We start from the raw sequence: 15484 nt of genomic DNA on the forward strand, positions 1-15484 counted from the left end.
AAATTAGGTAATCCAAGGAAGCCTGACGAGACTGCACATCATTTAAGCAGAGGGTCGTAAAAGGCTGGAGGTTGTAAGTCTGTTTTAGATGGCGGGAAGTGGTGATCATGAAGATAACCGGAAACATAAAGAGTATGCATGCATGTGTTTACGTGTCACTGGGATGGGCTAAGGGCAAGTTGGAATGGCGGGGGTGGAGAGATGATGAGGTCATTGGATGATCAGGTGGATGGTATATAATGAACAAGGATGAATGCAGAAGATCGCTGAAGGAGTTGCAGGCTGCAAGAGACTCCTGAAGAACACGAGGAAGAAAGAGAAAACAGCAGAGCATCTACAGGGGGTTCGGAAGTCATCCAGTATGCGTCTGCTGGCGGTTTTGGCTCTGCTGTTCTGCGTAGTGGTTTGTGCGGACCAGGCAAGAGCAGAAATGCAGGCAGTGAAGCTGTGTGGTCGGGAGTTTCTGAGGGCTGTGGTCTACACCTGTGGAGGCTCCCGTTGGAGGAGATTCTTCAGAGAACCAGACATGGGCGGTGAGACCTTTAGCTTTCACTCTCTAACTTTAGATTTAATCTTATATTTGAAATATAAATATGTTCACTGTGTGGAACAGAATGACACAAACTAATGTTTCATCTTGCTATGAATCGACTTAATTTTATGCAAAACATTTTCTTAAAAATTACCCTCTATGTCATAGAAATATTTGGATATAAATGATACAATAAATTACATTGTATCATTTGGGAATGATACAAAATATATTCCTGATGAGTAAGTTAGTAGGTTTATTGCATGTGGAAATATATTCTTTTTTAGCTCTCTTTTCAGCCTTGTGTTATAGTATTAATTGGGCTGTGGGTGTGATCGGAGACAGGTGTCTCCCCACAGTAGCATGTTCAACTCTATTATGTCAGAAAAGGTTATATGTCAAATGAGTAGGCGGCTATTCCCCAAGGCAGTCCTTCTCTTACTGTCTTGTCAGACAAATCTGGTTAGAGTATCAATCAGGGTAATTACAAGAAGGAAACTGACACTGTCGAAGATAAATAGCAGTCATTTAAGATGTCCTTTCTTTGAGAATATGAATATAAATTACATAGAACATATATGAAAACAGTTGCTGCCTCTTGAAAATATTTGAATGAAGATGTAATTAATGTTTTCTAGATGGTTTAGGTTTATAGTCAGGTTTGTTCTCATTCTGCATCCACTTCTCTGTTCTGTCGCTCCAGGTCTGTCTTCAGGGGAGCAGAACAGCTTGGAAAACCTTAGCATCCCGGGATCTAACTGGAGCAAACGGGACATAAACAACATCCTGACAAACTTGTGCTGTCAGGTGGGCTGCAGGAAAAGTGAACTCACCTACTTGTGCTAATGACTATTTGGTCTTTTATTTTTACTCAGAGACCAAAATAACTGCCTTGTCTCTCACCTTGCCTTAAAACCTGAATTTCACTCTGATGTCTAATATTATGATCGTTGTAGAAAAGATAGTGAATGTGGTGCATCTGTGAATTTTTGTGTGAATTTGAGGTCAATAATTTCATCAATAAATATATGACTGAATATATTTTAAGTAGAACTTGTATTAGAGTTTATAGGAGTGTATTAATTGCAGATCAATTAAGACAGCCATCTAAGACCTCTCAGAAATTTTGTCAGGTCTTAGATGGCAGATATCTAGTACCTGATGTTTCATATATTTGTGCAGAATAAAATAACTGTGGTGCAAATTTGTATAGATTCCAATTCTGCTTTTATGCCTAACATTTATGTTTTAAATTGTTATAAGAAAAATAAATGTTCTTGCAAATGCTTTTAGGTGTGGTGTTTTGGTCAATACAATAATTTCAATGAAAGGAGACTATTGTTATGCAAGATCATCAACTAAAAAACATTTTGCTCACCATCTTTTTAATACATGAAAATTGAGTAAAGACATTGAATCAAAAGTCAGGTCAAATTTCAAAGGCAACAACTCATACATATTGCCTTCTTGTTTGACATGCTAAAACAAAAATAAATATATCAAGTTATAAACAGAGTATCTCCACGAGTCTGATTCATTTTTGAGTACAATTTGCAGGCCTTGAGGGGCTACATTCATTTGTTCAAATAACTGAAAATGTTGTTAGAAAATGTGTTATTTAACTCCAGGACAAAAGAAAAAGACCTTGTGAAGCTGTTGCTGAGTTTGGTATGACGGTGTTACTGAAACAAGTTTCGTCAGAGCCTCAGATGACAGCTGGATCAGATAAGAATTGCTCTGAAATTAATGCAAAAAGACAAATTACAAAAGCAACCAGAGACAAAATGTTCAACTTTTAGAGTTAAATCAACTGGATAACATCTGAAATTTCCAAAATAATATGAACATCACTTTGAGTGAAATTAAATTCAAATTTGCAATACCTGTTTTTCTGCACAATCTTCAGGGAGAAAGAGATAATTCAACAGACACAAAGTGACACAAAAACAAGCATCCAGTTATACTTTTTATTGGTTTTGGAAAGAAGCAAACAAATTTTCTCAGTTTATCTTAGCATTGTTATGTTCTGTACAAACAGCTTGCACATGAGTTTGAGGTTAACTGCACAGAACCAAAAAGAAGCATCCTGGCTTCTCACAAACAAAAAATCCACTCCCTGCTCTCTTTTCAACATAATCCAAGGTAAATGACACTCAGCACAACATGTCATTTCAGTACTACCTATCACCATCGATGCCTCACTTTTTATTGCATGCTCTGCATGCAAAACTACAGGCAGAAAAATTCATCACTGGGACGAAGAGCAGGAAATTGCTCACATATTTCGATTTTATTTTTAAAAATTTAATTTAAACCAATTAAAGACTTTGGTTATGTCTTTCAAACTGACAAAAAGCTTAATCTATTGAGTAATGACAATTTAAAATGCTTACATGAGAAGCACTGCATATTGTGGGCATTGGCAGATAATGCTGTAGTGACTGTTGCACTGAAAATCTCACAATTCATACAAAAGATAACAGAGTCCTGTTGGACAAGGTGTCTATTCAACATAAAAAGCTATAATTATCAGATGAAGGTTCCACTGGTAGCTAAATGGCACCAATCAGTCATCTTACTTCAAAATTCATCTTCAATGTTCCCTTATATTCGGTCTGCACACAAGAACATAAAACATCTGCAAAAACCCAAAATGTTTGAATTTAATTGTGCAGCCCAGCTCCTTAGTCACTAAATATATTTACAATGCAAACTATATCCAGTCAAAAGTACTTCATAAATCAAAATTATTAGACTTACAGATTTGTTTTCCCCTCTAGAGTTAGTCACGAGACTGTGATTGGTTACATTTAGCAGAATGCAGACAAACAGTACACCACATACAGTTTTCAGTTCCACTTCGTACACAGACTTTGTTCTTTGTGTTTCAGAGCATTCAGGAAGTTGAACATAATCAGCACAGTGTTGTTGTTCTCACATTAAACAATAATATATTTTTCTGCATTTTAAAAATATTCATCTTATTATCCTCAACACAGGACTGACTGTCCGGGGTACACACACGCACGCACACACACAAAATACAAAAACAGAACAAAAATAGAATTTTGGTCTACTTAACCTTGCTTCACACCCTCATTCAAATCAAGTCATCTCACAGAGACCATTACATATATGAAAATTAAAGCCATGAATTCAAGCGCTGGCATGATCAACTGGGTGTGCTGCATAAGGTTTCTGGGAGTCAGATACCATTGAGACAACTGGTATCAGGTGAAAAGTATAACTGGTAAAAACCAAAGGCTAGTAGTATCTAGTAGTGATTTTATTTACTGGATTAAAGTTTCTCTATTACTTGGAGGGTATGAGAAACAAGCTGGTCCCAGTAAACTTATTTGCAGCTGAGAAAATTTTTATTTTATTTTTTATTGTTGTACATGTTATATTTGAAAGAAACTGCTTGACATTTTGGATTTGTTAATACTGCATCCATTTGCCTTGGAAGTTGGATGTTGAGTGCACTCAATTTGAAAGCAAAAATCTACAATTGCTAATTTTTAGTAAATGCATGGCAACCATACTGGATTTACATCCTGGATAGCTCAAGGAGGTTTGACTTTGTAGACTGGAAACTCCAGCTTCAGCGGCTGCTTTTTATACCTAGAATTTACCACAAACTTAGTCTTAGCTTATCTTAGCATAAAGACTGCAATCAGGGGGAAACCGCAAACTGTAGCTATATTCAAAAGTGAACAAGTCTCAGGTCTTACGAGGCTGGAGGGAGGTAAGAGTAACCAATGCTGATGCTAATGAATGCTTGCTAACAGTTTTTGACTATTAGAATAAATATGTAATATTTTTGCATCCGAGTGATCTATCTTATAATCAATTAGTAAGACGTAAAATTAAAGGGAATCTTGTGATTTTCTAGAGCTATTTGGTAAAGTCAAGAGGATTCACATAATTAAAATTTTGAATCAGTAAAAGCTTGAGCCAGTCGTAACAGCGCCCAAACTTGCAACAGATTTGCTGAAGCAGGGCCATTTGACACTGTCAGGGAGATGGATAAAAATCATCTTGGTTCGATTAAAAACAGCTGCATTATAATGATCTGCATAAAGAAACCTCTGAAGCTTTGTTAAGGTGCATGTTACACTTTTTCATTAAGATAGATTGATATCTTCAGTTAAGAAAAGAAAATGTGTGATACTCTGAGTCTTTATAGGTACTGCCTAAGAAATATTTAATAAATAAATATAAACACAGTCTTTCTGCTAAGTGAACAGATATAAAAGGTAATGATAATTCTAAAATGTCAAACATTTCAGTGTGTATATGCAAGTTTTACTCTTTGAAAGTTCAGTTGCTGCAACCAACTAGCTTTAATAGTGCCTGTCTTATGGTGCTCACACAAGACATTCAACTGCTATCTGGCAAATCCATCAACCTGCAGGTGGAAACTGACTCCAACATCTTGGACAGAAGACAGTAATGTTAAGTTTGTACGTGTTTTATCAACATAATCATGTTTTCCTGAACCATTACTCCCTTAAAAATTAATGACTGTGAACAAGGTCTACCTTGGGTTGTTTGCTGTGTTTTGCTTGCAGTGCAGTTTATGTAGAAAAAAGTCGCTTGACTCAGTCGTTAGTCTGCAAATCACAAGTGTAGATTCCCTACAAAATGTTCTCATTAAGTTCTTGTTTTTCAGGAATGGAAACTATAACTGATTATGTTTTTATAGTGACTTCTCATTTCAATTTCCATTTGAAGGTGTAACTGTAAAGAGTTTCAAATGTACCCTACAGCTGCAAAAGCCTTTAAGTATATTTATGACAGATGAGAGATAAACAGAAGTACTCTGCTGTTATAACCAATATGTCTGATATTTTCTCAGTGTTTTACTTGGACACAATATTACAATATCCTGAAACTCTGAGGAAACATAACATATTATGAGACATGTTATAAATTAAATCAATGCCATGTGTCTTAAAATAATATTGCACACATGTAATCTTTAAAAACTAATTAGTTTAAAATAAACATTCTTATGGTGGTGTAATTGCTTTTATTGTGCCTCAAAACAAACGTAAAACATTTCCACATAAACAAATTAAAACTAAAATAGCACTATGATAAGAATATTTGGTCTCCCTGTTTGCACACATGTATTGGATTTAAAATATATTACATGTAAAAATAATGTAAAATACAACCAGTGGAGTACTTCCAAAACAAAATGCTTCAAATATTCTGCCAATTTGAAATCCAGAGATCACTACAAAGGTACAGGGTAATAGCAAGGGTTCTACAGGCCCTGTTTGGTTTAGATTTTTACTCTGGCAAATCAAGTTAAAATAGAAGTGGGTAAATATAAATGGCTCAGAAAAACTACTCTAGATGTTGGAAACACAACTTTTGTTATGCCCTCATTAACAGCTTGTAATGCTAAACAGCAACTCCTACCTGATTTATAAGCAAGTTGCAGAAAAGTTGAGTTGATTTGAGTTACGCTGTAACTAAACTGCTATTGCCAACTGAAAAAGATTGTTATTTATGTGCAATGGAAGTGATTGTATAAAAACTATGAATGGGTGAATAACCTCTAAAGAAGGTATAGAGGGGCTAGTTGGGTAGCATGAACTTTCAAAATAAAACACACACATATAACTTTAAGTGTGGACTTCTAACACTACGATAACACTGCTTTCACAAAGCATAACACGGCATCCAGGAAGATATTCATCATTTTCTTTAAATTACCCCATGACCCCCACCCATATATAGCTCAAATCTTCTGTTGCACTTGAGTTAAAAAATTATATCTGAAATAAATTCAAAAAATTATACCTTATACTGTACACAAGGTTACCCAACTACACAGATAACAAAAATGCAAGAGAATTCAAATATTTATACATTTAAGGGTTCCAAGTTGTGTGATACCATTCAGATTCTATTCATATACAGAATCACATGTTTTATACAACAAATCGTCATCAATAAATAAAAATAGAATGCTGTCATGTGACTCTGGTGTCTAACACTGCTGTTCTGGGAACAACAGAAAGGCTATCTGACAATACAAGGAAAACACCAAACGCCCTTTGAGATACATGTTAAAATGACACTGTACAATTCTTTTGTTCTGACAGGAAAACCCTGCTTATTTTTTAAGATTTTTTTTATTTTCAACCAGTGAACTGACTCATCAATGCAGCTGCCTAACACTTCTCAGTATAAGTGTGCAATTAAGAGATTATCCGAATTATCCGATTGTTCCATCAAACAGGATGCAATTGAAAGTTGTAAGACCCTGTAGTACCAGTACGCAATCCTTGAAAAACTATGTTTATGTAGCCACTTAAATTTGTTTTAATTAGATTGTTTCAACGCACTGACAACAATCATTAACAAAAGTATGTTTGCTCTGGGGTTTGTGACTTAGCATCACTCATTTTGTACTGCTGTATGTGCTGATTCAACTGTGTGGGCTGAGATGTGTTACTGCGAAAAAGTTCTTCACAGACCAAAGAAAAATGCTCTGTTCAAGTCTTCTGTCAGGCAGCTGCAGTGAAACTTTAAATAACACCACCAAACACTGACCAGAGGAGGATGGAGACAGAGGCACAGACTTTAGAGAAGGAAAGAACCCAGGTGTCTAACTGCAGCAACACATGTTTTGTATGAGATGAGTACAAATACTATAATAATTACATGACGTGAAACAGTTCCACAATGCTATATGCAAGTTATACAATACTGCTGGGTAGGCTGCAGACCTGTTGTGTGGGTTCAGAAAAGGTTACAGGAGTGTCTGGTTTGGGTCTGTCCTCTGGTCGCATTGCTAACCTTGGTCCATGACAGTTGTTCAGTTTAACAGTGCTGCTCTTACTGGGGGTCAATTGTCAGCCAGGTATTTTCCTGAAAGATACAAATAACTGCTGCTATTATTGGGTCATTAATGCAATATTTGAGTCACTGCTGTGTTGATTCTGTAGCATGATTGCACATGTGTGAGTGGAAAGATCCATGGCAGCCAGACAATTTACCACTGTATGCTAAAGTGGTAAATTGGTTATACGGTGACGAAGCAGCATTACTGTCCAATGACACTAGGTTTTCCTAAGCCGGTAAAACAAAAGTCAGATACACAATAGTGTGACACGGGTATTAAAGTTGCATTAAGTAATGCTTGTATCCAAAAAACACCCCAGTGCGCAAGTTATATTGAAAAATGTAAGAAATCTGTTATGTCATTCATGTAATGAGCACTACCTATCTATTAACATGATAAAAAAAACATAAGCTTAAGTCTAGAGGTGGGTGAATTGGCCCGAAATAGTAATAACATCAATATCAAGTCAGTATCAGTATTGGTTTCAGATTCTCCCTTAATTTGATTTTATTTTTGTACTGTAGATTTTGTTTTCATTAGCTCTCAAATTCTGATTTTTTTTGAATAAACAAAACTGTTTTTTGTATTGTTTCTGTTTATAATATTAATATATTATGATAGTTTTGTAGACACCTTCAAATTATTTTTAACAAAATAATTCAACTGAAAAACCAGAAAACAGGTAAAGGTCAGACATTTGATGTGATAAAGGCTAAATGATAATAAAAAAGATATCAATGTTCGTTAACTTGGTCACCTAAAAGTAGCTTGATAGAATTGATAAATAATAAATTAAATTTAACTATGGCAGCCAAGCCTATAAATATATATTTTTTAAAATTCCGTTTGGATAAACTTTCGAATGCAGAGAAACTTACCTGCAGCAAACCTCTTTTTAACTAGAGAGAAGCGATATCCTGGTCCAGCCAGTTCAATGTCACATCCTGACAGGTTGCTGCCCTCACTGGTGAACTGCACTGCCAGTGGAGCCGGTTTACTGGGACCGTCCGTTAGCTGGAAGCGTGCCAATAGGGACCCCACACCTGGGCCAAGAAAATAAATATTGAAAGATACAAGAGTGATACATTTATGTAATTATTTTAGATAAATATATATTTTACTTCTAAAACAAAATCTAAATATGGGCAGAAATTCATCTCAAAACTGTTAACTATACCTCCATTTTCAGATTTCTTGGAGATATCAGGGATCTTCCATAGGATTCTTTGCTGCTCTCCATTCCTGCATAGATAGCAATGGAAACATAGACAGGACATTTATTTGAAGCCTATAGAAAGTTTTAGAATTAGTATGCTAAGATTTAACACTTAAGGGAAATAGAAACCTTTTTTCAGCAAAATGGTACTTGAATAAAATCTTAAATGTTTGTTTTTTTTCTTTCCATTATTATTTGAAATATTAATGTGTTTTATTTGATGTGCACTTGAACTTTCTAAATGAACATGACCACATTGTTGCAACAAGCTAACATCTTTAGTTTTTAAACTCTACAAAGTGTGATAATCAACCAGTTTATGATTTGGTGCATACCACACAGCAGGAGGTAGGACAGCTTGTAACTTTGAAACACCTCCATCGATTGGGACGAGAAACTGGACGTTGTTGAGAGCCATTGGTGTAGACATGGCCTCCCCGTTATACTTGTAGTCTATCCTCAGGTCAGTGCTGGTGGGCTCACATCTCCAGCTCACAGCCAGGTTCAGAGGAGCTGACTGGAGGCCATTCGTTGATACCTAAATGCAGACATGTGTAAAGTATTGAGAGAAAGACATTTTCATAAAAAATGTCTTTCTCTCAAAAAGACCAAATGTTTGGTATCTGGCCAAGCTAACCTGATACTTGAGCATGTCGACGTTATAGTACGTTGCCTGCGGCTTCTGCTCAGCCACCTTCTTTAGATGAGATATCAGGTTTGGCATATTCACCCAGAACTCCTTTGAATCAGCCTTAGATTGTGTGGTGGTGGTGTCGCTGTTTGGTGGAGTAAAAGAAAGTAATCACAACACAAACAACAATTGTGATTTTCAAACACAAAAAGGGGAGGGGGGGGGGAAGCAAACACAAAGGCAGTGTTTGAAGGCAGATATAAAAAAAAGTTCCCAGAAAAAAGTATCCAGAAACCTTCCACTTTCATCAAAAATTGGCATTGAAAAACTTTGTAAAAACTAACTTGGACTGGCTCATAATAGGTGATTTACCAAGGAATTCATTATCATGAATCTAAGAAATGATTTCTATTTAAAGTCAAATTGATTCATGTCATTGCTTCATCATTCATTTAAAAATTTCAAAGCAAAACATTAATAACTACAATAGTGTAGTAATAAAGATAACTAAAACATAATTTTTTTTATAAGTGATGGGAAGGTGTAATAGCCTTCATGTAGCACAAGGGGCAGTGCTACATTTCTCTCTGGCTGGAGAAAATGCCAGCCACTTTGACATTTCTTTGGCGTTTACTTAAAATATCTATAAACTACAAGAACAATAAGATCACATTTTTTAAGGTTTTAAAATTGTGACTTTTTAAAGCCTTAGTACATCTTGATCTCAGTGGTTAACAAATGGGTAGTTAATGACAATCCAATAGAAAACTGAACATAAGTAAGTGCAACATTTGCTATTTCTAGAATCCAGTGTGAGCTTTTGCATTACACGTTAACAAAATGTGTAATGCAGGGTGTGTTTAAAGGTTTAATATGCATTTAGTGAGGTTTAGTTTATTTTTTGAGCTCATGTTAAACATTTCAGCTAAAATAATAAAGTTAGATGACAGCCTAAAAGGCTCCTTGCTCACAGAGATACTGTCTGAGGTGAAAAGGTGTCTGGAAAAGGTGGTGAGTTTACGGTGATGGTATTACCAGCAGAGCAGCTGGGGGTTAGGCAGGACATGCTCCAGTCGACTGTAGTTGGTTATGCTGAAGGTTAGCACGGCAGGGGACGGGTTATTGGCAAAGTGCCGTGTGATTCCTGCCGGAAACGATAAAACCATCTCACCTATGACCTTCACAACACACCTGGGAGAAATAAAAGTTGTAAGTCGCAGATAAGCATCACCCAAATTATTTGTAACATTCTTATGTTCTGTCCCCTCTTTGATTTTCTTTAATTATACATCTGAATCGTCACTGCTTCCAGTACTGTTTTGAAATGACAGCATAGAATTCAAAGCAACATGAGTAGCAAGCTAAATGAAGACAAAATAAAACATATTTTTTAGTAGTACAGAAAAGCAGTGCAAACACAATCATGGCCAAGACTAAAATAAATCTATTTGCCTACACATTAGGCAAATAAATACAAAGCAAAGCTATTCCAAACGCAACTTTACACATGCTTTAAAGCAATACATAGTTTGCCCAAACTGTCTTCAGTCTAATGGACACTCCTTTGTTTTACAAAAATCTAGAAATATTTCAATAGCTGTAGATAAAAAAATTGGAGCCAAACCAGAGACATGCCACATCTAGTAAATAATATGGGCTATTATATTTTACATCAATTCCATGAACTGACTAAATAACATTTTTTGATGTTGTCAAATTAAAGACATACTTGCTGGGGTCTGCTCCTTTAAAAAAGGCGTTGACAGTCTCAGTGAATGCTGCGGCCACAGGAAGTGTGTCCTGGGCCCCCATAGTGAGAGGGCTCGGTCCTCGGGAGCAGCCTAAAATCAGGACAAAGTAACACAAAAATAGAATTAAATCTAGCATGAAACATAGTGAACAAATGACCAAATGAATTTGAAACTAAATAATCATTGATGATTTAATCATTTTTAAATTGAGAGCAGATAAGTAACTAAAAGGTTCTAGGCCAGGACTTTACACTCTTCCAATCCAAAAGTGCAAGAATGAAATGAAGACAACATTTATAGATGACAATGAAATGACATAAAATGAAACATCATACATTCATAATGAACAGAAATACCAGTGTTAGTAAGGTTGAACAGCAAATTACACACAAAGATGACACATTTCTCTCTGCTTTTTGACTGAGAAATATCCCCTTTACAAAGTACAATTTAATGTATTGGCACAATTTGTAGTACAGCGATGTTTGCTTTTTTTCCCCCCAAATAAGCATTGCAGGTGCAGAAGATGACAGCAAGGCAGACTGAGAAAAAGACAAGTATTTGCATGCTTATTCCATTATATAGTTGCAGTATTTTTGACAAGATCATAGAAAATTATATCTAACCAAATAAACTAGCAGACCACCAAGAGGAAAAATAATTATAAATAGATTAGTAAAGTGCACAAAGAAAGATGAATCTTCAAGAAGGAAAGTGGAGATGAAATGAGACCAAACAATGTCAAAAGAGAGAAAAAAATTGTCAAAAAATATATTTTAATACAGAGAAGGAATGCTCAGCCACATATTTAGCCTGGTGAGGGTTAGAAAATGGACAATCTATTGAGGGAGGAGCTTAAGGAAAAGGGCAGCGCAGAGGGCAGGGCCAAGCTTGCACGAATGAGACTCAGAAGAGTGTTTATGTGTGTGCACGCTTCCCTGTTACCGAGGAAACTTACCTTCAAAGGTTAAATAAAACTTCCCTCTGTCAAACCAAACAAGGGATGGCTGGTCATTCTCTGTGTTGGGTGGAGGGGGGCAGTGAAAGGGAAGAGGTAGAGGGATGAGAAGGTAGGAGGTGGGTGAGGAGGGGGGAGAGAAGGACAGAAGCATGAGTCTCACATGGAAGGTCTATCACACGTCACAGTGAAGTGAAACGTGGAGGGTGAGGGCCAGGTGAGAGGAGAGACGGAGAGACACTGCCAGGACAGAACATGTGACGAGATGGGAGAGACACATATTGGCCAAAAACTGGGTGAATGAGACGATGCTGGACTCGGGTAGACATAGGGATAGCTGCTGAACGTTGGTCAGGATGGATTTCAATGTTGAGTTGAGCTAAATAGTGAAGGGGACTATGGAGTCTCAACACTATGATCGAAACTGAAGACATGAAGCAAGCAGACAAATTTTTTATCTGTGGTACGTATAGTGTTTCAAATTTATGCAGTTTACATTATGATCACTCGTGTGTTCCTTTTTGCTGACAAAACAACTTTGATTTGTTGCAACATCACCTCTGAAGACGTCTAAGGATTTTAGCAGTAGATCTTCCAAGACTTTAAGTTAAGAAATGGGATCTGAAGGGATCTGCTTCGTTTGTCCAGACCATCAAATACTTAACTGAGTTGAAATCAGGGGAATTTGAAGGTGTAATCTTAAACCATTTCTGATCCTGCTGAAGCAGACCACAGCTACAGAGGAATGCAGTTTTCATGTAAGCAATAACACTAAGGTAGATAGCAAATGTCACGTCCCAGCAGAAAATTGTCCAAAGGATATGTCAATTTTCCAGCAGGTGAAGCCAACCCTCAACTGCTGGCTTCTTTCTCTAGTAAAGCCCAATGCCTTGTTCTCGTTTCCCCAAGCAAGAACACCTTCTTCCATTGCTCTGTCCAGTTCTGGTATTCACATACCAATTGTTAGTGATGTGAGTGGTGGACTGTAGACAGCATGGGCATCTTGGCTATTTTCATTCATAGCAAACTATAAAACGCTTCATATTCTGACTTCTTTATGTGGGAATAAACAACAACTTCTACAGCAGTTTAAGCTGTAGCAATTCAACTTTGGGTTGGACCTTGTGGACAAGCCTTCACCACACACTGGCACCAATAAGTCTCAGCTGCACACGAACATCTTGCAATTCCCTCCTTGAACTCCAATATAAACATGCCAATCACTACTGGATGACTGCAGAAGAGCTAAATCCTGAAGATGCTCTGACTCAGTCATTCAGTCATTCAGTAGTCACAATTTGGACCTTTTCACACTCAGCTAAAGCTTTTTATAATCCCATTTTTCCTACTTCTAACGCGTCATCTTGGAGGACCAAAATGTTCGCATGCTATCTGGTATTTCCCACCGTCTAACATGAAGAGACAATCTGTGTTACTCACTTTCACTGACCACGGACAACATTATGTCCGTGGTCATAACGTTGAAACTGACCAGTGTACACCTTTCTGATGCCATTCTATAGTTACATTATCATTAGACTACCATCTTCACATTATGAAACAGCAGAGATGGATGTGATGAACTATCACATCATGGTCTCATGATGGGAGTCATGAGACCAAACCACAAGAAGAAAAGGTGGAGAACAGAAACCCACATTTCAGGCTCTGGAACTCGCTTTGAAAGAAAATTGAGAACGAAATTCTGTTTAAAATGCCCAAAAGGGATATGTGGCTAAACTTGCACATATCCCTTCACAGAAGGAAACCCCAATGATGACATGTGTCCCATTTAAACTTTTTTTTTTGGCCCACTACTTGCCAACAGCAACACATTATCTTAATATTTATTTTAGAAACAATGTAGGAAGCCAAAACATGTTCTGGAAATTAGAAAATCCAAACCACATTACAGCTTAACTGACAGTTTTGGTTATAATGACTTCATTTTCAAGCAAAAGTCTCGATAGTTTGACCGTTTGAGATGGCCACACAGAAGTAAAATAAAAATATCAGAAAAATGAGCATCAAAATTGGGCAAAAATGGATAATAGTGCTTTGTTCTGGTTGGAAAACAGTGTATTGGGGTATTCTGAAGCTTAAGTAGAAACACATTGCAATATTAAAAACAAACAAATATTTCTGGGCAAGATAAAGATTCTGTATAACTGGAAAGACTCTTTGCAACAGCAATAAAATAAAAAATACAAATATATATATATATATATATATATATATTTAATCCAGACCTTACACTCAACAGCATTGCAAAAACTTGGTTTTTGTTCATCATCCATTTTTTGTGGCAAATCGCTGTTAATGAATGAGTGAGCCGACTAAGAATGTAGAGTGGTGGAACAAAATAAGCATAATCCATTATGTGGAAAACACAATATGTCCTTCGATATGTTTGAAAGGGTTCAAAGGTCTCTGTGCCTGGAGAGTGAATGAGTGGCATGTGTGAAAGGTGGAAGTCGCAGATCAAGGCACCTCAGTGAGATTGGGTAACCTTGAGGCTTGTACTCCAGTTGTAGAGAGACAGACATGAATACAAAACAGCTGCTTGTCTAATTTGACCTGATTCTCATGCCAGACTCCAAACCAGACTCTGATCTAACGGTGTGTGAGAATGAGTGTTGTGAATGTGTGTGTGTTCCATGATCTCAAGAACCCTCATATGATGGGTCCTTCAAACAAGCTCACACAGAAACCCAGCACACTCAGAAACATTTCTGGTGTTGAATACTGAGACAAAAGGAATCTGGGAGAGACTTTGCTGTACAAGAAAGGAATCTCTTGAAATATGAGAGATAGGAGGCTACCATGGTGACAGGGCAAGACGGTCACAGTCATAAGACAGAGAGAAAAGTCTCAGGCAAACAGATGAATGAAGAAACAAATATTTCTTTTAACTTGTGTGATTTAACCAGGTTTCATTATTAGTTGAATTTTTGACCTGAGAAATAAACAAGATGAGATAAAAATGCAACATTATAGTGAGATAAATACTGAAATGTCTTTAAATATGAGAGCATGAGAGCAAAACGATGAGAAAATTTCACTGAAAAGCAAAAGGAATACCATGAATTTATGGTATTTCTTCACATTAGAATGAAGAAAACTGATGTGGATGAAAAAAAAAACCCAAGGTATTTCAACAATGGCAAAAACATGGCCTTTTTGGACAATGTGAAACATGTATTTGATCCAAAAAGCTTAATGTTATGTTATAAGCTTGGAAAAATGGCCTGCTTTTATTGTTAAAATACCTTCACTTTTCACTTACATTCATCAAAATGGCATACATAACACTCCAGAATAGCCTTTAAGGTCCTCAACCAAGATCAATCTCAGCAGAAACCATCAAACAGAAAAACTCACAAAAGAGCACTCCAAACCCACACTGTACAAAATGCTATGCAGTCAATATGAAACCAATAAAATAAAAAAAGCACTTAATACTCACAGTGCTAAAAGGAAGTTTACATATGCTGACCATGTGCCTGTACATCATAAATATTAATAAATGGATAT

General features: G+C 36.5%; 2 protein-coding genes across 9 annotated transcripts in view; one reads left to right on the top strand and one right to left on the bottom strand.

Moving 5' to 3' along the window:
• Window positions 1–253: 253 nt before the first annotated feature.
• insl5a (insulin-like 5a) lies at window positions 254–2050 on the top strand. Its single transcript, XM_055052298.1, has 2 exons — window positions 254–533; window positions 1236–2050. The coding sequence occupies exons 1-2, from the start codon at window positions 254–256 to the stop codon at window positions 1376–1378; spliced, it is 423 nt and encodes a 140-aa protein (XP_054908273.1). The 3' UTR covers window positions 1379–2050.
• A 435-nt stretch (window positions 2051–2485) lies between these two features.
• Window positions 2486–15484, bottom strand: part of sgip1a (SH3GL interacting endocytic adaptor 1a) — a 71401-nt gene continuing 58402 nt past the window's right edge. For 5 of the 8 annotated variants that reach the window (XM_055052091.1, XM_055052074.1, XM_055052108.1 and 2 more), the window contains 8 exons: window positions 11951–12010; window positions 10971–11082; window positions 10277–10432; window positions 9248–9386; window positions 8946–9148; window positions 8572–8636; window positions 8273–8437; window positions 2486–7420 (listed from right to left, as the gene is read on the bottom strand). In XM_055052091.1, the coding sequence (XP_054908066.1) occupies window positions 7398–7420; window positions 8273–8437; window positions 8572–8636; window positions 8946–9148; window positions 9248–9386; window positions 10277–10432; window positions 10971–11082; window positions 11951–12010 (923 nt within the window). In that variant the 3' untranslated portion in view covers window positions 2486–7397. The remainder of the gene's footprint in view (window positions 7421–8272; window positions 8438–8571; window positions 8637–8945; window positions 9149–9247; window positions 9387–10276; window positions 10433–10970; window positions 11083–11950; window positions 12011–15484) is intronic. The other 3 variants (XM_055052119.1, XM_055052127.1, XM_055052131.1) reach the window with 1 other exon arrangement.

The sequence above is a fragment of the Poeciliopsis prolifica genome, unplaced genomic scaffold (assembly GCF_027474105.1).
Source record: "Poeciliopsis prolifica strain line A6 unplaced genomic scaffold, Auburn_PproV2 SCAFFOLD002, whole genome shotgun sequence".
Lineage (NCBI taxonomy): Eukaryota > Metazoa > Chordata > Actinopteri > Cyprinodontiformes > Poeciliidae > Poeciliopsis > Poeciliopsis prolifica.

Bases quoted from the DNA above. Each gene is read 5' to 3' on its own strand.
- insl5a (XM_055052298.1), top strand. From the start codon at position 254: ATGCAGAAGATCGCTGAAGGAGTTGCAGGCTGCAAGAGACTCCTGAAG. The intron at 534-1,235 runs GTGAGACCTTTA...CTGTCGCTCCAG, and splicing joins CAGAGAACCAGACATGGGCG to GTCTGTCTTCAGGGGAGCAG.